This window comes from Rhyacophila brunnea, unplaced genomic scaffold, assembly GCF_057557595.1.
Source record: "Rhyacophila brunnea isolate RB1 unplaced genomic scaffold, BYU_Rbru_1.0 scaffold_10, whole genome shotgun sequence".
Taxonomy (NCBI): Eukaryota; Metazoa; Arthropoda; class Insecta; order Trichoptera; family Rhyacophilidae; genus Rhyacophila; species Rhyacophila brunnea.
Genome location: NW_028232752.1, coordinates 3,086,624 through 3,114,415, shown reverse-complemented (window position 1 = coordinate 3,114,415; position 27,792 = coordinate 3,086,624). Strand labels below are relative to the sequence as shown.

Genomic DNA, 27,792 nt, shown 5'->3' with positions numbered 1-27,792 from the left:
ATTAGATAAAATTCTTTTTATTTTTAAAAACAATCTGTCTGTGATTGAACACCATGGAATTTTTCTTTTTAGATATCTACTAATTTTGTTATTTTGGAAAAAGTGCAGTCGTGACAACAATATTATGCGCAAAGGTTTTAGGCTCTGCGATAGGAGCTTACCATATTTCAAACAATTCGATAGACTGACTGAAGTTACATGACGTAAAGTCCATACGAAAAAATATCACAATCCCTTCACAAATAATCCGACATTTATTTACGTCAAGACAGATGGGCGCGCTGTGGTATATCTGTGATTGAACACCATGGAATTTTTCTTTTTAGATATCTACTAATTTTGTTATTTTGGAAAAAGTGCAGTCGTGACAACAATATTATGCGCAAAGGTTTTAGGCTCTGCGATAGGAGCTTACCATATTTCAAACAATTCGATAGACTGACTGAAGTTACATGACGTAAAGTCCATACGAAAAAATATCACAATCCCTTCACAAATAATCCGACATTTATTTACGTCAAGACAGATGGGCGCGCTGTGGTATATTTTTTTAAACTTAAGTTGTTTCTTTTATAATCCGTATAATACATTCCTACATATACGACATCATTGGCAAATTAAATTATTTTTATATACTATAAATTAATAATCACGTGATTAAGTAAGTATATAAATATGTCAATATGCAATTCAATATTAAATGGTAATTGATAATAATTTTGACTTCTTAAATTTTCAAGGAGCATTCGTCATATTCGTCATTGACCATCATAAAGCGGACATTGCCAACCAATATGATTAATATTTTCATTGTTGCTCCGCATTAACATTTCGGATCATTTGTTTTACCTAAATGAGCTAAAGATGCTGCACGATTGTAGTGATCAGCTCTGTAACTAAGGAATCCAACCCGAGCCAAAATTTTGATCCCGGGATTACAATTTGACGATCCCGGGACTGGTCCCGTGATTAACATTTTTTCGATAGTTAACGTTAAATTTTTATATATTATACAAATAACATTGATAAAATCATAAATCATAAAAGCTCTATTTTTTACTCTACTCTCTTACTAGCTCTACTTTTCCCCCTCTAAATTCATTTAAATAAACGGATTTATTATTTTTCACTTACGATTGTGTTAGGCACTGTGACCAGTGGGGCTCCAGATTAGCATCTTCTGGTAGTGTGCAATGGTTTACTTTCAATAAAAAGAAGACAGCTTAGGTGTAAATGGCTGAAACTTCTAACTAAATGTTTCTTGATAAAAAGAATTGGCAACACATAGGTAAAGATCTACCATCGTAAGTTGGCAGCCGGTCGAATTTGAAACTAAAATTGTCTATCGAGGATAAATTTGTTACAAATGCCATTTAATTTTACAACATGTTTCTCGAATTATGGATTGCATAATATTTGTACAGAAATCTACTACCAATAAAAAATTATAAATTACCATTTTTTTGTTAGTTATGGTAATATTCTCAATGTCATACTAGCGCCCTCGCTGAAATGCCAATTTATGATAGTAGATCTATACTAAATCAAACTTCATTAAAACTCAGTTTATTTCTAATGTAGTTATATGTTATTAGAAGTATTTTTTCTGTTATATTTTTGTTTTTATTATATTTTCCATAAAAATTGATAAAAAAATTCAATCCCGAAAGTTTTGGGATTATGTTTACCAATCCCGGGATTCAAACGTATCGAAAATGGTTCGAGATCCCGGGATTGGAATCCCTATCTGTAACTACTAATAATTGTTACAATCCTTACAAATCAATACTACTTACATTCCGGTCTCTGCCATATTTTAAAGTTTGTTAGAATTATGTATAATTCTTTATATTTTATTGTCTCTCTTAGGTGTGGGAGGTGGCAAAGGGAAAAATCCTCGACACTTCAAGTCTCAGGAAGATGAATTCTACGATTCGAGACGGGAGGAACGAGAAAGAATAGGAAGCATTGGTGTACAAGCGCTCTGGGGTCATTCCCCTGCCAGAATAGAGTAATAAATCTCACCTATTTATATGGAATTCACTGAGACCATACCAATGACAAGTCTAAAGCATCTTACAAACAAGTAATGTCACTGTACTCAGCTAGGGGCGGCAGGGTTATATGAAAGTATGGTGAAGCAGGCAGTTTATATAAAAGAAAGTATGGTGAGGCAAGCTGGTAATCAATTTGCGGCAAAATTAACATTAGCATTTTTAATTAAATGGGTACGTTATAATGACCAAAGCAAATTCTCCGTGATGCCCTGCATTTTTTTTTATCGCGTCGCTATTTCTCGTAAGTAGCTATTGTAGGCCTGCTTCATTCAGTTGTATGAAAAAGCCAATTCCTTTCCCCTCTTTTTGTTTAATACCTCTATGGTACTCAGGTACTCCACCCTTATAAACGATGTCTCTGCCAGGGAGGGATTAATACAACTTTTTTTTCTTTTGACCATGTCCGATCCTAATAAGATCATGGGCCTCCATAGAGTAGAGTTTTGTATTAACAGATTTTTGTTTTTACAAGAAATGGATGTTGGCCACTTGCTCAACCTATCAGGTCTATACTCAGACTCCAAACACAAATTGAAAAAACAATATGTGTATTTGGCAGACCCAGTATTCAAACCTGGAACCCACGATATTATAAGCCAAGGCATAATCCACATTGTGGTAAATGTAGAGTAAACACTGAATCTCTTGAAAATAGATTTATACTTGTTTAGGGGCCTGATGCATAGAGTGTCGACTTTATGCTATCCTTATGCATAGACAACATTTTAGCTAATAGTTTAGCCGTTATATATAGATATAGCAGTGGCGAAGGGTGGAGGTAGGCTGTTAAGATTCGCTATAAATAGTGCACACTAAACTTTGTTAGCCATATGTATTTGTTTTTATTGAACTAAGACTACAATTTACAGATGGTGTTAGTTAGTTTTCAAAAATCAATTAAACCCTGCCTAAACGAAACCATAATAGTTTTGGTCTAATTTGGGCGATATGACAAAATTGTGCACACTTTTTCATTCATAGTTATTTGTTTTCTTTGGATTGAAAATACATATTACACATATTGTTGGTTCATTTTTTTATTTCATTAAGCCCTGCCTAAACCAAACTATAATAAATAAAAAATATTATTCTATCTATAAAATATTCAAAGTTATGTATGATTTAATTGCATAATTTTAGATATTTTATAGATAGACATGTATTTTTTGACTATTATCTAGTATGGCTTGGTTTCTCAGGGTTTAATTGAATTTTAAAAACTAACCAACATTTTCTGTAAATTGTAGTCTTATTTCAATGAAAACAAATATGTATGTCTGAAAAAGTTTGATGTGCACTATTTATAGCAGATCTTAACAGCCTACCTCCACCCTCCGCCACTGAGGTATAGGTACTGTTGCCAAAATAAATGTCAACATGTTATTTGTTTGTCACTTTCAGTGTGAGTATTGTGTGCATTTAATGTTATAATATTATGATAGAATGATATATTATGTGTTTTTACTGTCTAGATCTGATGAAGAAAATGCCAACAAGGTTCTCAAGAAAAGTAAAAAGTCAACAAAAGATGCCAAAAAGAAATTGAAAAAGTTAAAGAAAAAGCTGAAGAAGGCTAAAAAGGCCAGAAAGAAGGAGAAGACCAAAAAATCCAAAGGATCGTCCGATTCGTCAGACAATGATAGCTCCGATAGTGAAGTTTGGGTGGAAAAAGGACGTAAGTGTTCTCGAGGAAATTGAAATCTTTCAAATTTGTTCAATCTATTGTATAAGGCCTTTCGCTCATGAAAAAACTAAAATCCGACTAACTGGTTGCTGGTGGAACTCATAAACTGGCCAATGACTGTGCTTCGCACACGGCGCTACTGAAACCCGCTTGCAATAATAATCACATAACCTCAAACTGTCAAATCCATTGTCTTTCCTACTTCATTCGAAGCTTTTCCGTAATAACTTTATGGGAATATTCTGGCAGGCTGCCAGAGTATTTCTCAACTTCTGCCATAAATTATATATGAAAAATCGGTTCACCCATTTTTTTTTTTGACAAGACTTTTGACGTCTTCACTTGTTATTGCTCGTTCAGTTCAGTTCAGTATTATCAATTTTGGTAAGAAAATATGATTTTTCATCGAATCTACTGATATTGGCACCACTGTTTTATGGAAAACTAGCATGTTGCGTCTCTTCAGTTTAATAGCGAACGTTTTGAAACTGAGAGATTCCAGTGTTGCCGTGAGCGAACTGCCATTGTAATACATTAGCTAGATACTGGTTGGAATTTTAGTTTCAGTGAGTATTCTTGTGAGCGGGAATTACCATTATAAGTTGCCTTCAAGTAATATGACTTTGTGGATATTTTTATTAACTTTATTTGAAATTTTTACAATTTTGGACAAATCTAATATCAATGCTACTCTTTATCTCAATTTAGTATTACACAAATTCATGAAATATTATTGGTAGTTGCTCCATGTGTGATTCTAGTTATAGACAAAAATTATAGTTAACTTCTTCGCATCGGCACATCAGCTATGCAAAATTAAAAGACAATATGACATTTGTCACAATGTTCAACAGCTAAAACTGTAAATTGTGCAAAATTATATTACATAATATATCAGTACTGTGATGGCAAACGGTCATGGCCCCCACGTCCTGAAGCGGGCCCCCCTACCTATCTCTAAGGATAAAGGCAGTGTGACGCTCTACAGTACCTAGCATTTTCCAAATGGTGTACGCAGTAAAAAGAAAGTGTGTATTTAGTGTTTTTTTTTGTATATTTTAATACTTACATCCATTTTAATCATCATGGAGTTGTCGAGTATCCATACACAATTAAACATTGTAGGTACAGAAACTGTGTAAAAATAATATTGAAGGACAATAGCTTTTTTTACTATTAAAGAAAATTTATGATATGTGTTTATCTCACTTATCTGGTTTACTCGCCACGCCGGCCCCACCTGAGCCTGGGCCCCCAGGCTAGAGCCCTGTTAGCCGCCCCTTAGTGGGGGCCATGCAAACGGTTATACCTTTAATTTAATTTTACAGGAGAGCAAAAACAATGTTTTCAAATCAGTCTGATAAAAGTTAGTTTATAAGATATTTTGAAGTATTTTATATCAAAATAAGCAGAATTTGCATCCCAACACAAACCTTAAATCATTTCTTTTAAAAAGTTTTATTTGTCTTGCATTTTAAGCAGATATATTTTTTGCCATATCAACTTTTTTTCACATTTGGTCAGACGCAGATTTCTTTTAATGTTCCTGTGTGACGAATAAAATTGCAGCTCTAATATTTTGCCACATCAAAGAATATACAATTTGGAACATATTATGGAAGAAAATTTAAAAAGTTAAAAAAAACTGCAGTTAAACCGTCTGCCATCACAGTACCGAATTGGTATATCTCCTCCCAGGCACTCCTTGAAAACGGGAAGGACCAATAGTTCAGTGAATAAAGTGCAGGCCTCGAGTTCAATTCTCGGCGAGGTCACAATATATTTAAGTGATTTTCTCAAAGCCTGGGTATTTGTGATTGTTTCTCTTTTGTGTAATATATAGCTATTCACTTTTATGATTCATGACTATTATGCTGTACTTTCCCTTGCGCTAGCTGAAGAACTTTCTGGAGTACAAACGTATGATTATAATTTTTTTAGAAGAGAGAATCAAGTATGCGGAAGGTGATGATGAAGATTTAGGCGGTGAAATAGGCCCTATGCAGAAGACACAGATCACTCTTGGAAGACAAGACTTTGGACGCGCCCTCATGCCCGGAGAGGGTGCCGCTATGGCAGCCTTCGTAGCAGAAGGAAAGAGAATCCCTCGCAGAGGTGAAATCGGTTTAACCAGCGACGAGATTGCACTGTACGAATCCGTTGGATACGTCATGAGTGGAAGCAGGTAATTATTTATCCGATTTATTTTAATTTTTGTTTTACTGAAACCATAAACAATATAATGATTTATACTCGATCGATGCTCTTTTTATAGCAACATCTTTGCGGTAAAAATATCTTTGAAACCACTGTTAAGGTAGTTCTCACGTAATGCCATGATTGGTTGTTAGCTGATACGTGATCAGGCTTGTACCCTCTGCGCCTATCTGAATACCAGGGATGAAAAAAATGTCTTAAACATAAGAATGTGATGCTGACAAAACAGGATTCATTGTCTACTATTTAAATTGACTGCAATTTGTACCACATTGCCGATTGATTTTCAGGAAACCTCACCATTTTCCCGTGTGTGTTTCAACACAGCTTAAAATTCATTATAATTCCTTGGTTCGAAGTAGGCTTTAGAGTGGGTCTATTGTTTGGGCACCGCATCATTTGAAGTACGGTTTTATGGTGGAGGGTTCAGAAAAAATTGTTGAGGCTCCTTTACTTGATGCTGTATGGTTATTACCCGTAGCTTTATCCAATTGACTTTCTCTTAAGTATGCTGACATACTGTAGTCTAAACGCTAGCAGAGATCTATATTTGGCTACATGTTTCCCACTCATCCCTCACACCCATGTTTTAATTGTAATCTAACGACTTCATCATCGTTATTTATGGCGCAACGGTCCAGGGTGGGCCCTGCCCTCTTCAAGTCGTTGTACCCAATCCGGATCTTCCGCAATCCTTCTCCAATTTGGAGTTGCAATCTGCCAACTTACAAAATATACCTACTTGGAAATATCAATATTCTATTGTCGACAGACACGCGGCACTGCAGTTTGAGCGCGTCAATACAAGTCTTACTTGATATCAAATGCATCCGATTAGAATCCCAAACTGGATTTTTGTGTCTTTTCCCTTAGGCCGCGTTGACACGATCCAAGTACACTCTGACTGAGAGCACTCGTACGAGACAGCTTCATACTAACTACTCATATACGACCTAGCTCAGAAGAATAGAACGTGGTCCGAGTTCACTAAGATCGGACGCCGTCATCCGATTCCATTCGGATTACTGATTGGTACAATAAGAGTAGCGTCTGACTGTACTCGGATCGTGTCAACGCGGCTTTACCTGGGTTGTTGAAATATTTGTAGTTACACTTAAAGCCTGTCTTATTTGACTGCTCTATAAAGAAGGGTGAGTTCATAATATAGTTGAAATGTTTTCTTTTTCTTTCAGGCATCGTCGAATGGAAGCCGTCCGTATACGTAAGGAAAATCAAATTTACTCAGCCGACGAGAAGAGAGCCCTCGCCATGTTTAGCAAAGAGGAGAGATCCAAAAGGGAAAATATTATTCTTTCTCAATTCAGAGAAATGGTTTCCGCCAAGTTGGCCGACAAAGACAAAACCAATTGATTGTTATTTTATTTTCTCTTTTGTTATTGTGTTGTTGTAATAGTTTTTTAATGACTTTAATACATCCTCCTGAATACATGGACTCGACTACATCAGGTCGGTGGAGATATTTTGTAAATAAAATTGACTATGGTAATCAAAATAGTATTTTATTAAATTTTCCTTTATTATTTCACATAATTTAATGATCCTTAAAAATACAGCTGCGTTGAGATTCAATTGCCTTGTCTGCTTGCCCAGTCTAACCAACTGCCTTCATAAAATTTGGAACTGAAAAAAACAATAAATCAATTGATCAATTCTTGCCGATGGATTATTGGTATAAAGTTATTTACTTGCACCACAGTTATTAAAAAAATCACATGGGCCAGGAATTACGAGCCATAAAACTCATCCCATTAATAAACAATTCTCACTCTATTAAACAACCAAAATGTGCACAGCTGTCATTTCACAACACTGTATGTAGTGTAAAGGATGGAAGCAGGTGTCAGGTCAGGTCAAGGATTTATAATTTCTCAAATCACCGCAAAGACGTCCACAGCTATGGTATAATGGTAAGCATGGCCCCCCACAGGGGGGGGGGGGGGTGACGGGGCTCTAGCCTGGGGGCCTATTGTGGCAGGTTGACCGAATAATAGAGGCATCACAACGTTGCTCTAATAGTATAAAAAAGTAAGGCGCTATTTTATATTTATTTATTATACTATTTTTTCCGTCATGTAATAATTTCAATTTCAATTTATTTATTTTTACATATTGTGGACATTACAAATTATAAGTTTAAGACGTTCACAACATGACATAAAAAAGAGATAGATAATATGTTATTAAACAGTAGAAATATGTACATACAAAAGTATTAATTATATAGGTACATGGAAATACACCGGATGAGTTAAGCAGACCCTATTTTAAAAATTTATAAAATAACGTCCACCTATACTCATCCTCACGTAGGTGGAATATATCAACACCCGAAGCAATTTCGTTGAACATAGTTATCGCCCTCCCAATTGGCATTACCAGTGGCAGGTTGGTTCTGCACCTTGGGAGAATAAACAACTGATGTTCTCTATTTCTAAGATAGTTATCAGGGACACACAGGTCAACACTGCCCAGAATGGCAGAGTTCTCATTTATACCTCGTATAAGTCGAAAAAAATACATAGCTAAATAAAGATTTCTTCTAAATTGCAAACTGCAGTATGTAAGCATGCCTAAGAGAAAGTCAGTTGGATAAAGCCACGGATAGTATCCGTACAACCTAACTAACCTAACAACCTAACTCTAAATAAGAGCAATCATGGGCCTCCACAGAGTGGAGGTTTGTATTAAGGCTATACCTCAGCTGAGGAATGGTTTAAAAAGATGGTAACTATGTGATGCGCAGATTGTGCAAATGACGCGTGCCGAACGAAAGATAATTTGTCATAAAAATTCAACATGCATCCATTTAGTGTTGTTTATTGTTATATTAGTAATAATAATAATATATTCACTGACATGTTTTCTTTTTCGAGTACATGCATAACGTTTTTTAGTCATCTTTACACAATATAAGAATATATTCCTCTGACGCCATCACAAAACAAATTGACGTGCTCACACCTCGACTGCCGCTCGCCGATTGGCGACGAGTGCGAAATTTCATCCCACCTATTGTTGAAAATTATTTGCCGTTTCACTTATGTATGCTCGTAACAGATTTTGTTTTTACGAGAAATGGATGTCAGCCACTTGCTCAACCTATTAGGTCCATACTCTGACTCATACACAAATTGAAAAACAATATGTGTACTTACCAGATCCAGGATTCGAACCTGGGACCCACGACGCTTAGTGCAAGAACGTAGTGGTCGGTGGCGTCTTTCGCAACTCAAACGTATAACCGTGTGTGAAATGTTCGTAGACAGTGTCTTTTTTTAGGCATATCACATACGGTTATACGTTTGAGTTACGCAAGACGACACCGCGCCGTTGCCCGCCCATCACTGTGGCCAAGCGCTTAAGCCGCGCGGCTATATAATATTAACATTTCAATACGTGGTTGTACGATACAATTTCTGTTTATTGTATGTTAATACCTGACAACTCCTTTATTCAAGTGAATTAATTCAAAAACATAAAAAAAACGCTAAAAATACAATGGTCACCTCACACTGCCTTTAACCCTAGCAATAGGTAGGGGGTCCGTCAAATATCCTGGTCTGGGGGCTCACTTTAGGATGTAGCCTATAGTTATTAATTTACAATCAATCACGAATTTTTATTCTATAATTTACATTATGTTATACGAGGGTGGGTCAATAAGTCCTTAGAAAAGCCGACAGGTGGCGCGACTAGTACTGTAAGCGGTTTGTTTTCATGCAGCGGCACTACCGATTCAGTATGCTGCGAAGTTTCAATCAGATTGGTCGGGTTGTTGTGTGTTTCTCGTACATTTAAAAAAAAAATTTGCTTGTTTACAAAAATGGAGAAAATTGAGTTTAGAGCTGTTATTAAAAATTTTAATATAAAAGGGTTAACAGCAAAGGAAATAAAAAATGAGTTGGATTTAGTTCACGGCATATCTGCTCCTTCACTTGCAACTATTTATAACTGGTTAAATGAATTTAAACGTGGTCGTACATCAACAAAGGATGAACCACGCTCAGGACGTCCTGTAGAGGTGACTACACCAGAAATGATCAATAAAATCCACGATATGGTGTTAAGTGACCGAAGATTAAAGTTGAGTGAGATAATTGAGGTTACAGGGATCTCAAAAGGTAGCGTCATTTCTATTTTACATGACAAATTGGGCATGAAAAATATTTCTGCAAGATGGGTGCCGCGTTTGCTCACAGTCGACAATAAACGCAATAGGGTGGTGGCCTCTAAAACCCTGTTGTCGCTCATGCAACGCAATCCGGATGAATTTTTCGTCGCTTTGTGACTGTAGATGAAACATGGATACACCACTATACTCCCGAGACGAAAGAACAGTCAAAGCAGTGGATTGCGAAAGGCGAACCATGTCCAAAGAAGGCGAAAACCGTAAAATCAGCTGGTAAGGTTATGGCTACTGTATTTTGGGATGCACGTGGAATTATTTTCGTTGACTATTTGGAAAAAGGAAAAACAATAACAGGGGATTATTATGCATCTTTATTGGACCAGTTAAAAAACAAAATTGAAGAAAAACGGCCTCATTTAAACAGGAAAAAAATCCTCTTTCATCAGGACAATGCCCGTGTTCACACATGTTTACGATCAATGGCTAAAATTGAAGAATTGAAGTTCGAATTGGTCGACCACCCACCGTATTCGCCAGATTTAGCCCCCAGTGAGTTTTTCCTTTTCCCAAACTTAAAAAAATGGCTAAGTGGACAACGTTTTTTTTCAAATGAAGAAGTCATCGATCGGACAAATGCTTATTTTGAGGACCTTCCGAAAACTTATTTTTCTGACGGTTTAAAAAAAATTGAGAAATGTCTAACCAAGTGTATTGAGCTCCAAGGAGATTATGTTGAGAAATAAAAAAAAATACAAAAATAAAAACTGTTTTAATGCTTTTTTCTAAGGAATTATTGACCCACCCTCGTATTTGAAATGGAAAACAAACATAGAAACAATAATCTGTAAGCAATTAACTCGTAATACCCCAAATTACTATTGGACTTACTTAGTGTATCCAAGTTGAACGGCAGCATCCATGGCTTTTCCAGCCCTTCCACCCATCTTACATGTAAACACCAGTTGAGTACTTTTGGAGGGAAATTCTCTATTATATTTCTTTTTGAACTCCTCTGGACTGCCATTTTGTAATGTCTTCGTAACGTCACCCACTGTAAAATAATCAATAAAAAACGTACTGAAAACACTTAGATATATCATCATTAGCTGGGGTTTATCCGCTGCTGGATGAAGGCCTCCACACTTCTCGATCCCTAATTCTTTGCTGTCACATATCGCACCCCCGCAATTAAACCGCCACAAGTCCAAATTTACGTGTTTTGAGTTAATTACTACGTTTCATTGTCCATCGTTCATAGTAAATGTACCGAAAATTTCATATCTCTAAGTCATAAAATTCAAGTCAAAACTTCATTCAATATCTAAACATATTTCAAAAACACAGTACAAAAATGCGAAAGGTAAAAACTTCAAAGCTGATGTTCTACGACGTTTTTTGGATTGTGGCAGTTTAGTTGCGAGGGTGCGATATATCCACCGAACTTCATGAGTTCGTCTATCCAGCAGGTTTTAGGGCTTCGCTATGGTCGTTTAATGCCCCTTGAGTAACAAGTGTATGACGGCATTTGTCCACTCGCTGAGCAACACGCCAGCCCATTCCCATTTCGTCTGCTTAGCGACCTCTTATCACATCGCGTACCTTAGCCGATACCTAGATTGTAGTGGGGATAGATTCGTTATCTCTAATAAATTACTGTAGACAATATAAAAGTTAAGCTGGAAAGAGTTACAAGGACTTTTGATTAAACTAGCATAGCACTGCAATTTGTATTGCAGATTAATTTTGTACCAAACTCGTTGCTCTGACATTTATTTCCTAGAGGAGCGGTGATATAAAAAAAAACACCTAGTAAAGTGTTAAAAGCCAAAAAGAATTTATTAAGTATATTAAATTAACTATAATTATTTTCGATGAACAGTACCTAACTAAAGCGTTGATAACATTTTACTTTACAAGCTACAAGCCGGCGAATTTACAATCTGCTCGTAAACTTGCCCAATGTCATCATCGAACTAGGTAACAATCTACCGAGAAAAGTTGAAAGCCGGGTTTCTTTTTTCGCTACTCACTGGCGTGTGGGCCAATATGCGTCTACGCAATAGAGCGATAGTGGCGAACCTGCCGGTAAAAAAACGAACTACTTAATACTTCCTGTCAAATAGTACCATAAATGACGGTTTCAACTCGCTAGCTAGTTGACTTCTGGGCGAGTGGAAAGTTTTGTGTGTCATCATCATAATCGCACTAGCTGACACGCCCGCTTTTAGACTAGCAGCTTGTAAAGTAGCTCAATGTCATCGACGCTTTAGGAAACTAAGAGGGACGTCAACATCAGGCCGCCATTTTCGAAATTGCAAAATGAAATAACCAACTAATTACTCAACGTTCTACAGTAGTCTAAGCTGGCTCGCACATCACAACTCGCCTCGTGTGCCTGACAGCCATAAATCAAAACGTCCGAGACCGGCTGGCCAGTGTTGCATGACACAACCTCGCACATCTATCTAGCGACAGTCGCGCGTAGCCTTCGAAACGTATTGATATTTCAATGCGGTGATCGACGAGCCGGTATAGGAATGACCAATTCGTAGGTTTTTTTTGTGACTTCGACCCTCCGACTCGGAGCCCGAGAAGGATGCAACATGTCGAATGCAACAGCCAGGTGTTTTTTTTCAGATGAAACAGTTGCATTCGATCAATCTGCGAAGCTCCATTTGGCAACGCGTGTTATGTTGTTTCGTTAAATAACGATGACGTCACATCGACGTATTCGACACGTTTTTAGGCGAGACGAGTTCCGATGTGCGAGCCGACTAATACGTATTACTTACATGGAATGTTGATACTGGACGGAATGACTCCAGTATCAATGAGTTCCTGCGGTTCTCTCACGTCGATCAATAACACGTCCGTCTTATCTTTATAGCCGACCACATCCTCATACGTCACGACTTTGTTATTAGAATTTGCCATTGTTAAATGTAGAAATCGTGGTTGGATATTGGTTAATTTCAAGCACAGATTATTGTTACGTCTTTCAGGATCTGAAAATAGTAAGAAAAGATGTCTTATTAAAAAAATTACTCAAATTAGTTAGTAGCATTGTCCCCTATAAACACTGCTGTGCACATAGCAAATTGATTTTCACTAGGGTTCCCAGACGTCCTCTTTTACCCGAACAAGTCCTCTTTTTCGAGGTCAATGTCCGTGTCCGGTATCTTTTTTATCGAATAATGCGTAATATGTGCTCTTTTTTCACTATGAACATGTTATGCTCCTATTTTGTAAAATCGATTGACAAAATAATTTTTTCATTAATTTATTTAAAAGAATTGTGATAGGTACCTTACTATAATTCTTAATTGAAATATTTACTGGATACTAATTCTTGTTTGTTAATAAAAATATGATGACAATAATATTATTACAGTAAAAACAAAACAATCATTCGGTTGGTCGATGGTGTGTGTGCGGATGTTTACCCCTACTAGTGCTACTAATTACCTGGCAGCCGATGTACTCGTAGCGCTGACGACGGCATACGTATTCGTACGCATACAATCCACGAACCGAATCACGAAACATTTCGGGGTAAATTATCGAGATCTAACAATTGTTGGCATGCCACGGGTTCAACTACAGTGGCAAAATACATAACAGAAACACTCAGAATTGAGAAAATCACAAGTATGTATTGACAGATCACCAGGATCGATCCCGGAGACCCCGTACGGCATCGGATTATGGGGCGGCTGCTGATTATGAAATAATATGTCCTTTTTTATCATCGTCAAATATGGGAACCCTAAATGTCACACATCAATTGAGATAAAAAGCTAAATAAAATTTGTGGTTTAATACATTTTGTATCATTGTTCTATCTTGTAAACTTCATAAATATAAGATACTTTTTTTCAGGAGATAGTAAACGGTTTAATTTAGTTTGCAGTAATAAATAATGAGCGCACATTTAAATGTGTATTGTGCAAATGCTAAATTTTGTGTTAACAGTAAACATGACTGCTAGGATATATTATCGTTTTATTTTATTTAATTGTTAAGGTGGGCTCAGGGAACTGAAATACCTAACGGGTGTGGAGAAACAGGCATCCGATCTCGAGTGGGGAAAAATATGAGATAAACTTAAACACGTATCAAGAATACGCGTTCGCATTTGTTCTAAGAGGGCTCGCACAACAAAACTCGCCGCATGCGTCTTACGACGAATTCGTCGATGTGACATCATCGTAAACCAAGAAACAAACGTTATCAAATGGAGCTTTGCAGATTGGCCGATGCAACTGCGACGCTGCGACGCTCCTGCATGCGATGAATTGCGTTTGCTAGAGCCTGCATGTCGATATCGAAAAATGTCGACTCCGCGCATGCGCACAGCCGCACAATCGGCCATTTCTGTCTCTGTCTCTGTCTACACTGTCATTGCTCGCTCATCGCTGGCACCGCGTTTGACGTTTGTTCATACAATCAACACAATAAAAATGGCAGACGAGAGATTTCTCCTTAAATGTCTCCAGTACCAATACATAATAATCGCTGTTTCCGCGTCTGATGACATATTTGCGCAATGGCGTCGTCTAGCTAGAGTATATTTTGACGTTTCGGGAGATAACGCGTGAATGTCGATGTCGCTAGGCAGATGTGCGAGGTTGTAACATGCAACATTCGCCGGCGGTCTCGGGAAGTTTTGATTTATGGCCGTCAGGCACAAAAGGCGAGTTGTGATGTGCGAGCTGGCTTATAACTACTCTCGTTTTATGCACTGACACTCATTCAACATTGGTGTACAACACACACTATTGCACGTCTATAATATGTGGTTCATTTTCGTAGGACACTCACACATTCAAAACCCTGCATCGGAATTCTATATATTAATCTGTTCTGTGGGTGAGGTGTTTCATGCAGATTGCTAGAGACGTTAGAGAGTTATTCGGTATAGGCAGAATATGTGAACTATAGAAATGCCAAATATAGGTAGGTAGATTTATTGTAAATATGAATGGAAAATGTTAGTTTTATGGAATTATTAAATTAACCAATAGCAACACAATTAACCGATAATTATTTATGAATGGAATTACATATAGAGGTTATTAAGGTTATTTTATCAGAATGTGAACAGGCACGAAAACATTCAAGAAAACAATATTATAAGAGATATTGAAATGTACCCACGTATCAAATATGTCCTGGTTACTGTAGAAGAGCAACTACGAAGAACTGTACGTATTGGAATAAAATTCTTCAAACGATAAACCCGATAACTTAAAGCCGACATGTCAACTGTCAAAGTTTAGTTGTCGCTGATAATGTTATTATAAAATGTACTGATAAGATTTATAGGTTATGTCGAGTTATTATATAATACAATTTGATGGCGGCAATTCTAAATATACATCAAACTTTTGAATCATTAATATAACAGGCATGTATATAATATTATCTGACATTCCGATAACAATAACATGTCAAAAACGGTAAAGAATGAATCTGATAATGATAATATACCTAGGTAGTCATTCAATGTCATTATTTGATCAATAAAATAACTGCTAAATTTGTTTACCCAATATTTTATTTGACTCCGTATTTAATGCAGGTCCAATTAAAAAACAAATTGACAAAAATATCCTGTTATGAATAAAATAAACAGGAGTAATCTATTTTTCAATACTCAAGGTACATACCTACAAACTTATCTGTAGAATGGCCAAAAATGGAACTACGAACTACCATAGGATGCCATATTGAAAAACGTCATCCGAATGTCAGATTTTGCCAGTTACGAGTCGTGATTGGGTAGTTTTCGACAGTGGTTCCCCCATCTCATTCTCCAGATAAGTCTGTAAACTAAACTTCCGATTCCGGTAGGCACCAATCCACCCACAAAAACTACCTTTCAATCCAACAGACAACAAAATAAATTAGGCTATAATTCCTATTATATTTTAATCTTTGGCTGTTACCTACAATTTTTGAGGACACAAATTCAATGTCTGATCAAAAAGGTTTTCCAATCTTACCGGACTACAACAAACACTGCCTGTATACAGTGAATATTTTGAATTCTAACGATTCTAACCGAGGTCGATATAATCAATTAAGCTTCAAGACAAAAAAGATACTAAAACTAAGTTACCTACCTATTGCCTAGTAATTTTAATTAATTTTACCTATTCTTAACTGCGGATTGAGAATTGTCATGTCTGTTATATAAAAATAAAATAACTCTCTTCTCGTTGTATCTTAATGATAATATGCACAATTTAATCATTATTTTTACGCGTACACATTTAAATTCTCACCAAATATTAAATAGAAATAATTTAATAATATTAATATAATAATACTATCAAAGATATAGGTACTTAGGTAGATAGGTACTATTTTAAAATTACCATCGTCCTAAACGACCTAAAAAAATTCACTGAAAAAACATTAAAAAGCCGTGATAGGAATATCTTTTTATTCAAAGATAGACTTCCAATAAGAAATAAGCTGTTGTTTTTTTTATTATTACCAGTCAGTGCTCGAAATAGAAAATCTTACGAACCGGAGCGCTGAATAATCATTCAAAAATATCAAATTATGGTAAATATTTTTCGGATATCATAAGGGCGATATGCCTAATAATCACGGTTTTATTTATACTTGAAGGGGCTCTGCGCTAATACGCATTACCCCCCCCCCAATACAACATTAAAATGTATTTTTTTTAAATGGGTAAACTACTCATTTTTGCAAAATCACTTCTTTCAGGTTCCGGAGACCTACTAATTTAAGGTCCTGGACCTGTAGCCCCTTTAGCCCTTTTTTAAACACATCTGTCCACACAAGTCCGAACAGCCTATATTATATGATAGACCTTGTAGGACTAATCATTAATAAATAAAATACACACTTTGTCAATTTTTTTCCCACGAATCAGTTCTTACAACTTTAAAAACTACATACCTACATGTAATATTATCGCAATAACATGAAACGGAACGCAATTTTCAAAGAATTCACGAGCCGGAACAGTATCTTTTAGAATGTCACGAACAGGAACGGCGCTCCGGTGCGTTCCGGTCTATTTCCAGCCCTGTATTACCTGAATTACCTCCTTACTCATTTTATCATTGAAGTAATAATACATACATATAAGAAAATATATATTATATAGTTTAATACGTATTATGCTATTTTCTCCAACATAGAAAACATTTTTTATGGTCGTACTGATTATTAATATTTAAAATCGTATTCAATTATTGAATGTCCCGTCATTCCGTCACTAGGCGCCTGTTGCCTGTATGAAGTTGGTATTAGTATTTTATAATAATAATAATATATGCAGTCACGTCCCGTGGACGCAGGCAGATTGAGCGTCACTTAGGGCGGCAGTTACACAGAGGGCGGCAAATCGAGGAGAATCATTTGGCATATAGAAATAACTAGGTAGGTACCTAAACATAGTAATAACGGAAACTTTCCATTAAAAAATTCAACTCACTGGTTGGAAACAAAATGTATTAAGTAATTAAGTACTATAAAAGTTTTAATAGGACTATAATTTTTTGTCGGGTTCGCGATGTCTAGTTTACTTCAGTTGTCCTTGGACGTCCCGTCCTTGGTGAACAGCAATGACACATGCAGATTTGCGAATTATATTTGAATTATAGGTAGGTAATAAGTTTTGGAAGTTGTCAGGTGTTTATTTTAATGCATCTGAAACCATGGACTCGCAATATTGTCTATTGAAGCAGAGATGGCATTTATATTATATTTAGTGCTATATATCGTGTTAGTAATGTATCCATACAACACATTTCTTAGATATTGGAGCCATGAAAGGATGATTAAAAAAACTTAATAAAAAAAAATGTGGCGGCATTTTGGCGCTGCCTAGGGGCGGCATTTTGTCTCGAGACGTTACTGAATATACGGCTTTTCCCCATTGATAAGTACACCCTCAGAAGAAATAAAACACGTAAATTATATTACTTACTGTGCTATCAAAAAAAAACCTCTTGTCTTTCCAATAATAATCCAATCAAGATACACATTAATTGTGGCACCAAAGTAATTAATCTATAATAATGATTGAGAAACTCTGGTGGCATTAGTTATTGAAGTGTAGAAGCCACTAGAATTCATACATACACGAAAATAGTCATACTATTTGCGAGGTAAATTATAAACTTTGTTACTGTATAGGTATTACACTTAAATAATAATTAGTCAAATATACATTTTAACTTTTATGAAGTACGTTTGGATTCATATTATTCGTTTACGTTTCATGTAGGTATATAATCAAATTTATCGATTTCCCAGATAATAAATGTCTTGTAATATTAATAATTTTAGTTTCTCGTTTCGTATCGGCTACTCTGACCTTGATAGCAAATGTACCTAGCTTCATATAGCTAGGTACGTATAATAAATAGCGACAAGTTTTTCTTTTATTATGCATGACCCGTGTGATGAGTTTTTAATGGTTACAAAAATCGATATTTGGTAAGTATACCTAGCAACCTATCTTGTAAATATTAATAAGTTGTGTTATGTTATTTATTTTAAGGTGAACTCAGTGGTCGAAGGCAGCAGAACGATCTCGACAATGGATCGCATTGTATCATACGATGAAATAGCGAACATTAAAAACACACCCGACGTCTACCTTATTGAAATAAGGGAAAAACAAGAATTAGAGGAAACTGGAGTCATACCAGCCAGCATACATATCCCACGTAAGGAACTGACTCTTTGTTATACCAACCTTTTTCATCACGATATCAAGTCACATATTTATATACATTTGAATACGTGTATTAATTAAGGCGCTAAGTACCAAAAACATAAAAACTGACATTTTTATAGAAAAATGTTCTACATACCAACGCCAATAACTTCAACTATAGTCCAAGTGCCTCAAGCAAGTCAAAAAAATACAGCAAAATAATTAAACCTGTCGACGTTGTAAGTGCGTTAGCGTGTTTTATTTATAATGGTATAAGTAGCACTGCAGTGGTCAACGGCATTCAATATAAAACAACTGACGATGGTGTGTTGACACTTGCTAGTTCTTAATACCTAAATTATAGAAGCTGCCGTGATTGCTTCACACTGTAAAACTACATTTTTCAAAAGGTCTGCATCATGAAATTTTACTGCAATGACTCGGTATTTTGTAACTACAGGCAATACTACTTTTTGGTACTTAGAGCCTTATTTAATACACTTATTCATTTTTATGATCCAAGATCCTAATACTGGCTGATTTTTTTTATGATTTTACCGAGGCTTTAACAGCGACTCGCTGTCATATCACCTCTTCTCATCTGGAAGAGGATTCGCCAATCAGGCCCTCACTCCAATTCCGTTAAAGAACTTTACAATAATTATTCTACCGTGTTCTTCCATTCTACCCACCGCCAGAGCACCTTTCAATAATTCATCGACATTCTCAAAGATATCCGCAATTCGCAGCTGTGCTCTGTGTCGTTCAAAACTGGCTCATATAGATAATAATTATGATAGTACCTACTTTTATCGGTATCTATTCACTAAAGTAATCATTTACATTTTACTTGATTTTTATTTCGATATATTAATGGTGTCCGATTCTTGTGGTAGTGCAGGCGTGACAGAAGAATCTGTCCTTCCTCCATGTACTGAGTTTCTGAATCAAATAAACAAAAATATGCACCTACGTGTACCTAAATATTAAAAATTATTTAAACTATCCATTTTTTGATAAAGATCTCTTTAGCGACACGCAGGGCTCGAAATGGACCGGAACGCACCGGAGCGCCGTTCCGGTTCGTAAAATCACCAAAATTATCGCTCCTCCTCGTGAACATATAAATTTGACGGTGAGTTAGATTTTCCATTTTACGTAAAAATCTAAAAGTTTGCCTACACTGGTAACCTCATTAAATTTCACGATAATTATCAAAATTTGTTTGACCAAAAATTATTTTAATCGAAATTTAATGAGGTTGCCAGCAACTTGTTGCCAATGTGTATACGGCATAACACACTTATTTTTATAAAATACACAAGCAATTAGATAACTATGTTAACATTTTCATGAAATATTGAGCGCTCCGGTTCGTAAAATATTCCATTTCGAGCGCTGGCGACACGAGTTTTGTATCTTGGTATCTTCCATTTTGAATCATTATTTCGAAATTGTACAAACTTCAAGCATAAATTCTATTTAAAAGTTAATGTTCACCAAGTAGAGTAGGTATACTATATAACTTTGCACTTATTTGCACCCTTTACTACACTGATACGCCTCTTTGCCTGATTACCTCGCATAAAATTACATTATGATATTCACTTGAGTTAATATAATATGTAATTAGTTACAGTGCTCGAAATGGAAAAATTTACGAACCGGAGCGCTCGACAGTTTTCTGAAGATTTTTACATAGTAAAGTTATCAACGTGTTTTTTTCATAAAAATAAGTGCGTTAGATTTTCTATTATATGGCCTATCCAGCTCAGACGGTCAAATTATTTATTCTAAGAGACGGAGCGATAATTTTACCGATTTCACGAACAGGAACGGCGCTCCGGTGCGTTCCAGTCGATTTCGAGCACTGAATTAGTAATAAATAAATAAATTATATATGTAAAAAATATATTTTTGGAATATATTATTACATCATTGTCATCCTAGAGCCGGAGTGCAAAGGTATAAAGATAAAGCATAAACTATACTTACCCACTACACTAATTCGATAGTGCCTATTAAAAATAATTACAAGATAAAAAGAACTTTGTATATACTTACCACGTTTTTAAATTTTCTGTTGAATCATATAAACTTGACAATTCTATGTATTAATAAAAACTTTTTATTGTACTTGACAGAAATACTGAATAAATATTATAGAATACAGAAATGTCATTTTGACATTTCATATTGATTTCCATAGTAACGCATAATTTAGTTGCTAGGACCCCCTTAGCAACCGATAATAATAACTCTCTATACAAAACAGAATTAACTGAAAATGAATTCAATTCTGCTAAAAGATGGCCAAAAGTATTAAAAGAATGCATTGTCGTCGTGTTCTGATATATTCTAAAATTTTCTAATGTTTAGCTAGTCGGGAAATTAGTTAAAAAAATTGTACTGCACAAGAAAAATCTGTACCGGACAAACAACGTGGTAATAAATATCAGTGATACCTATATACTAGGTATTATATTTTATTATTATACATACGCATAAATACCTATGATGTCATTGGAAATCATGAAGCAAATCAAAGCAACTTGAAAAATTAAATTAATTTCTAAATTGCCTAAGTACCCTCGCAGTTACAATTTTTATTGTCTTTTCTTATCTAGAATTCAATATTAGATATTGCCGTTAACTACATTTCGGTAGGTAGGTAACTGACAAAAAACTGATAAGGACTTATCTTAAACTAAATACCTACATAGGTTTATAAGTCAAAAATGATTTAGCATCTTAAAAAGACGATTTCTATTATTTAGCTAGGGTAAGGGGATTATTATCGTGATAGATTTCACAAAGTACTATATATAACTATAAACTTGCATAATATTAAAAATGTGAAATATGTGATGTAAATGTCCATGCTTTACCTTAATGATAAACAATAAATGGACTTTATAAGCATAATAACTATTCTTTTTTTTACAATTTTATTTTAACCGAAAAATTTTGGTAATATCGTGACAAGTACAGTTAATACCGTGATACTGGTGAGGTAATATCGTGACAACTAGAATAAAAAGGAAATACCTAAGCGAAAATATTTAAATATTTAAAACACGTCCTAACTCTAACAGGTTCGCAAATTAAAAGTTTTTGCACTCGCTTAACAGCGCCTTAGCGACAGCGTTCGAAATGGAAGGTTTTACGAACCGGAGCGCTCGATAATTTTCCGAAAATATTTACATATTCATTTAATATTTCTGTGTATTATATAGAATTACAGGAACATACCCGCTAAGTTCAGACGGTTAAGTTGAGTAAATGTCTTTAAAATTGTGGCATACAATCACTGTTAACCTTTTAATTACCACATTTAAATAACACGTTAATTATATCTAATGGCCAACGACTCCAAACGCGCAAGTCGCGGTGTTAGCACTAAATGAGTTATTAAGGCATGATATTGTAGTCGTCTCAGACGAATATCAAGGCTTACGTCACGTCATAAATATTATGTTTTTAATAAATTCCGACAAGTTTCGTACAAAATTTAAAAAAAAAGTATAAAAGTATACATAACGCAAATTAATTTTATTACTTTTTCATAATTCACAAACATGAACGCAATATTTAATTTTTCCACGAGACGGAGCGATGAACTAGGGGATTTCATGAACAGAAGCACCGCTCAATTACCCATCAATGTGAAAATACCATTGTCCTTTTCACTCCTTTGACTCATCGTATGCGTTGTTTCACATTCGTCACCAGGCTAGGTAATAATATCGTAATATCAAGTTGAAAATGTATCACGGTATTACCTATATCACGATAATACATCCCCTTACCCTATTCTTTATACTCACTGCCGAGTGCCGAAGAATGCAACTTTCACTGACTGGAACAACTTCATCACATTCGATGATTTTCTGTTCATTCTTTTCTGCACGATGAACTTCTGAGTGCAGTTGGGATTTATAAGCATGGCCCTCACATCCTGAAGCGGGCCCCAAGGCTAGAATCTTTGTCGGCCCCCCCTACCTATCGCTAAAGTTAAAGGCAGTGTGACGCTCTACAGTAGCGTTTTCCAAATGGCGTTCACGGTATTAAGATAGGTATTTAGTGTATTTTTAAAACTTACGTCCACTTGAATTATGGAGTTATCAAATAATGACGCAATTAAAAAGTACATCTCACTACAACATATTTTAAAATATAGCTTTCACTAAAGGGAAATAGCGCCGCAGGCGACTTTTTTTACTATTAGAGCAAATTTGTGATGTGTGTTTATCTCACTTATTTGGTCGACTCGCCACGCCGGGCCTCCAGGCTAGAGCCCTGTCAGCCCCCCCCTTTGTGGGGGCCATGTTTATAAGTAGGGATTCCAATCCCGGGATCCCGAGCTATTTTCGATACCTATGAATCCCGGGATTGATAAACATAATCCCGAGATTTCGGGATTGATTTTTTTATCAATTTTTATGGAAAATAAAATAAAAGCAAAAATAAAACAGAAAAAATACTTTTAATAAAAAATAACTACATTAGAATTAAACTGAGTTTGAATGAAGTTTGATTTATATCCATGTGTAGGTTGCCGATTCATTTTATTTTTTCGCATGAATTATTAAAAATGAGAAAGATTGGAAAAAACAATGCTTCGCACTTTTAACAATGTAATTCTACCATGATATCATACGTTTTACGGCAGTTTCATATTTGGCTGACTAATTAGATTTATGATGCGAAAAGGCCATAAGTAGGTACGCCATGATTATTTGCTTTACTATTTTAAATCTCGCTAATCCATTCATTATGTCTTTACTATCAGAAACAGCAATCTCGTATTAAAGTCACATTATTATTTATATTACAATATTAATTACTCCATTAAACTTGTGTATTTTCAAGATTGAACGTATACAATATTAACAATAAATGTCTTAAATAGTATAAATTATACTAGATTTATTTTTGACCGATTTTATCAATGTTATTTGTAAATATAAAAAAATTATATTAACAATGGAAAAAAATGCCAATCCCGGGACCAGTCCCGGGATCCCGGGATTGTCAAATTGTAATCCCGAAATCCCGGGATCAGAATTTTGGCTCGGGATTGGATTCCCTATTTATAAGCACATCCTTCACCTGTTCATTAGACAAAAATACGACACGTGTATCGTACATCCAATAGACTTTATTGAGGTAAACGATCTTTTGAATATAATATATAATATATATTAGTGGAAAGGGGGTTATATTATGTACGATATACTACATCTATACTAAACGGAAAATAATGGCGGATTCGGCGCAACCTGAAGCTCTGTAACATCTCTCAAGAAGAATGTATCTCTACATTCGTTAAAGTTGGTAGGTTCCGTGTAGCAAGAATGGGCTGTGCCCAACAGCCGAGGGGACTCATGGATACCAGACCGGACGGTTGAAGATCGGTTGGAAGGGCCAGACTCCGGTGGTTGGACGGTCTCAACGGAGATGCTAGACTAGCCGGCGCTGTCACCTTAAGAATATTATCCCAGGGTAGGGTGTGCAGTGGTATGACTTTAGGAGCAACGAGGAGATACGAGAGCCCACCACGCAGCCTGTCATCACACTGAGAGTGAAGAGGCGACGTTGGACCTGTCTCGGCCACGTGCTGCGGATGCCAGAAGAGAATTTTTAACCTGACTTGCCTGTTCTTCAAGCCAACCGGATTCCGGCGTTCTGGAAGGCCGCTAAATACTATCTATAGAGTAAAAACGGCGGAGCTACGGGATGCTGGTTTGACATGGAACGATGCAATAAGACTGGCGAGCGACAGGGATGGTTTCCATATGCTCCAACTAATTGACGGTATGGCCGAAGAATGTAGGGGGAGAGGAGGAAGTTCTTGGAGAAGGGTAGGACCAACTCTGGGTTGTTGGATCACTTATGATGATGATGTAAAGTGGGATTATGAATATGCGTTAAATGTTAGATATTATTAAATAATGCCTGATAGTTTAATCTGTTTTGATTTACAGAGGCAGATGTGGGCAGCGAACTTACCCAATTGGATGCGGATGCTTTTCAATCTAAATACGGTGTTTCAAAGCCCGATTTGAATTCTCCAATTGTATTTACTTGTCGATCAGGAAGGCGAGCAGAGAAAGCCATGTATGACCTCGAAAAGATGGGATATACAAAGTAAGTATCATCATCATCAGCCTGAATCTATCCACTGCTGGATGAAGGCCTCTTCAAGCTGCTTCCACTTCTTTCGGTTCTGTACGTTGCGCTGACACGTACTTCCACAGAACTTTATCATTTCATCGATCCAGCGGCCTCTAGGTTTATTTTGCGGACGTTTTGTATCTCTTGGATACCACTGGATGACTAAATTTGTCCAACGATTGAGACTTTTAATGAACTCTATTACATCGCAAACCCTTGTCTGCTTCCTTATCCACTCATTTGTCTTTTTGTCTTTTCGCGTTATGCCCAGCATGCACCTCTCCATACCACGTTGTGCTACTCTAAGTTTCTGGATCTCTCTTTTACTTAGGGTCCATGTAAGTATAATAATAATTAAATAAGTAAGTATAATAAAAATCAATACTATCGACCGAAGTTACTTGATGAATTTGAATTTAAATTTAAGTTTTGTAATATTCCATTTGCGTCGTTTTAACATAAATTTAAAGACTGATATCATAGATATAATATCTCATTAGTTAACTCTATTAATTTCCAATACGTTACCATTGTTCCTAGAATTGACGATTTTACACCTCTTGGGTGTAGTATTTTTATTTTATGCCATATTATAATAATGATATATTATTAGATTTTGACGATTTATTATAATATGCATATCGAGTGGGGGTATTTTACTAACACTTCACTATTCATAATTTTTTGTTTGTTATGTTTTTTATTGTGACCCTTGACTTGATAGGTAGGTAATGGAGTTTTTACCTACTTTATTATTGATTAATTATACAAGAGTGTTCGTTGTCAGTGTGTGTTTGCCTTTGATGCTGAAAGGCGAAACCCAGTTCGCAAAAAACGACTCAAATGGAATAGTACAAAACTTAAATCCATTAGAATTTAAAGTAAGTATTATTGTCATGTTTTGATTCGGCATAAATTAATAAGTGAAGACCTGTTTAACTATAATTTGGTTAGAGTGAACAGAAATTATTAAAACATAAAAGCATTGTTAATATTTCATTGTCTAGTAATCCACTCTGTTTGAGACTTTCGCGGTTGTTTATTATCGTAATAAATTTTTGTGTTTCCACCGCATGCTCTTTCTTCTTCTTTCCTCGATGTTTCGGTCTTGTTGCAGAGGCCATTCTCATTCAATGGTGTTTATAAAGAATACAATTATGTGTGATCTTCATCAGTTGGGGTTTATCCATTGCTTGATGAAGATTCTCCTAGCTAACCCCCTTCTATTATAATCATGGCCCCCACATCATGAAGCGGGCCCTTAGGCCAGGATAATTGTCGGGATCCCTTACCAATCGCTATGGTTAAAAACAGACGCTCTACAGAAACGTTTCCCAAATGGTATTCCAGGTAAAATTAAGGGTATTCAGTGTATCTTTAATAATTTTTTGTATTTTTCAATAAATTCATTTGTGTCATCAAGTTTTCGAATATTGAAACACAATATTCAAAATTTGCATCACACAATCACATATCTTAAAATGGTAATATTCTTAAAGTAAAATAGCGAAGCAGGCGACTTTTTTACCATTAGAGCAAATTTGTAATGTGTGTTTATCTCACTTATAATGTAGACGCGCCACACGGGGCCCCCAAGCTAGAGCCTTGTCACCCCCCCCTTGTGGGGGCCATGATTATAATTAGACGTTCGTGAATATAGGTACCAATATATACCTATTAATATTATTGTTTATACTTATTTAAATTATTATAAGTATTACTATTTAATACTTCTTGACGATAATTTAAATATGCACACGTAAATAATGAATAATTAAGTGTGCATCATAATTGCTTAAGTTCCAACGAGAAAAGACTTCTTTTATATTTATATAAATTCTCAGGCATGATAATTCCCAATCTGCAAAAAAAAACATTATGTCAATAGCAAAATGAATTAAAACTACTAAGTAGTAGATAGAAACTGATTAAAATTCCTCGACTACTTTCTGTATAAAATCGTAACGAACGTCTATTTATTTCATTCGACAGTGCGGCGCCCAATTGTTCTGGCGCCCAGTCGTCCCATTCCCTGTAGGTATACCCATGCCCCCACATCCTGAAGCGGGCCCCAGGCTAGGATCTTTGGCGGGCCCCCCTACCTATCGCTAAGGATAAAAGCAGTGTAACGCTGCACAGTAGCGTTTTCCAAATGGTGTACGCGGTAGAATTAATGTGTATATTTTTAGTGTTTTTATTTAAATATTTTAATACATCCATTTGAATTATGGAGTTGTCGAGTATCGGATACAAATACATAATTTTAAATAATAATATTAGTGAAAGAATAGCGCCGCAGGTGACTTTTTTTACTGTTAGAGAGAATTTGTGACGTGTATTTATATCACTTATCTGGTCGACTTGCCACGCCGGGCCCTTCCTGAGCCCGGGCACCCAGACTAGAGCCCTGTCAGCCCCCTCTTTGTGGGGGCCATGGGTATACCTACTGTACTCAAACTATTCACCACAACGCTGGTGTTATTATTACAAATAAACTGATTAACGCTTTCGCTGCTGAAGAGATAATGAGATTTTAATTGCCCCCTTTAAAATGCACGTTAATTACATCGATCGGCCGCCTGGTCATTACGCGCCGTGTGCGTCTTCCGCGTCAAAAGTATTAATATAAAAGGTAATATGATTTTTATTACAGTTGTAAATACTACGCTGGAAGTTGGCTGGAATGGGAAAGCAGACAAAAATAAGAATACCTAAGTGAAAAGGGATAATTATTATTAATATTATTATATTAATGTTTTAATGGCTTTTAATTGAAAAATAAACTAATTGAGTAGGTAGT

The 27,792-nt window shown here is 35.8% G+C and overlaps 3 protein-coding genes across 10 annotated transcripts in view; 2 read left to right on the top strand and 1 right to left on the bottom strand.

Annotated features, from left to right (window-relative positions):
- LOC147078820 (uncharacterized) overlaps positions 1-7,484 on the top strand; it is an 8,963-nt gene extending 1,479 nt beyond the window's left edge. Inside the window, exons 3-6 of the mRNA XM_085949772.1 lie at positions 1,870-2,011; positions 3,530-3,732; positions 5,683-5,926; positions 7,152-7,484. Of these exons, the coding sequence (XP_085805898.1) occupies positions 1,870-2,011; positions 3,530-3,732; positions 5,683-5,926; positions 7,152-7,329 (767 nt within the window). The 3' untranslated portion in view covers positions 7,330-7,484. The remainder of the gene's footprint in view (positions 1-1,869; positions 2,012-3,529; positions 3,733-5,682; positions 5,927-7,151) is intronic.
- On the bottom strand, positions 7,463-16,187 carry LOC147078819 (rhodanese domain-containing protein CG4456-like). 5 transcript variants are annotated; one of them, XM_085949865.1, is made up of 4 exons: positions 16,061-16,187; positions 12,901-13,113; positions 10,997-11,159; positions 7,463-7,599 (listed from the first exon to the last, which is right to left on the bottom strand). In XM_085949865.1, exons 2-4 carry the CDS (start codon positions 13,040-13,042, stop codon positions 7,545-7,547), a joined length of 360 nt encoding a protein of 119 aa, XP_085805991.1. In that variant the 5' UTR covers positions 13,043-13,113; positions 16,061-16,187; the 3' UTR covers positions 7,463-7,544. The 5 variants fall into 5 exon arrangements, with proteins under 5 accessions (XP_085805991.1, XP_085805983.1, XP_085805997.1 ...); XM_085949857.1 differs by having other exon boundaries at positions 16,057-16,172; XM_085949871.1 differs by lacking the exon at positions 16,061-16,187 and adding an exon at positions 15,778-15,999.
- Positions 15,195-27,792, top strand: LOC147078818 (rhodanese domain-containing protein CG4456-like). Of its 4 annotated transcripts, none has more exons than XM_085949804.1 (4): positions 15,195-15,312; positions 18,657-18,825; positions 24,803-24,965; positions 27,646-27,784. In XM_085949804.1, the coding sequence occupies exons 1-4, from the start codon at positions 15,256-15,258 to the stop codon at positions 27,695-27,697; spliced, it is 441 nt and encodes a 146-aa protein (XP_085805930.1). In that variant the 5' UTR covers positions 15,195-15,255; the 3' UTR covers positions 27,698-27,784. The 4 variants fall into 4 exon arrangements, with proteins under 4 accessions (XP_085805930.1, XP_085805938.1, XP_085805946.1 ...); XM_085949812.1 differs by lacking the exon at positions 15,195-15,312 and adding an exon at positions 18,178-18,261 and having other exon boundaries at positions 27,646-27,792; XM_085949820.1 differs by lacking the exon at positions 15,195-15,312 and adding an exon at positions 18,290-18,380.

What these genes read in the sequence shown, in the direction of transcription:
- LOC147078818 (XM_085949804.1), top strand. Translation starts at nt 15,256, where the DNA reads ATGTACCCACGTATCAAATATGTCCTGGTTACTGTAGAAGAGCAACTA. An exon ending in AAGAGCAACTACGAAGAACT is followed by an intron (nt 15,313 to 18,656) that starts GTACGTATTGGA and finishes ATTTATTTTAAG; the next exon opens with GTGAACTCAGTGGTCGAAGG. An exon ending in GAAAAGATGGGATATACAAA is followed by an intron (nt 24,966 to 27,645) that starts GTAAGTATCATC and finishes TTTTTATTACAG; the next exon opens with TTGTAAATACTACGCTGGAA.
- LOC147078819 (XM_085949848.1), bottom strand. Translation starts at nt 15,368, where the DNA reads ATGTCGGCTTTAAGTTATCGGGTTTATCGTTTGAAGAATTTTATTCCA. An exon ending in AACCAGGACATATTTGATAC is followed by an intron (nt 13,114 to 15,265) that starts GTGGGTACATTT and finishes TACTATTTTCAG; the next exon opens with ATCCTGAAAGACGTAACAAT. An exon ending in GTTCAACTTGGATACACTAA is followed by an intron (nt 7,600 to 10,996) that starts GTAAGTCCAATA and finishes TGTTTTTTTCAG; the next exon opens with TTCCAAATTTTATGAAGGCA.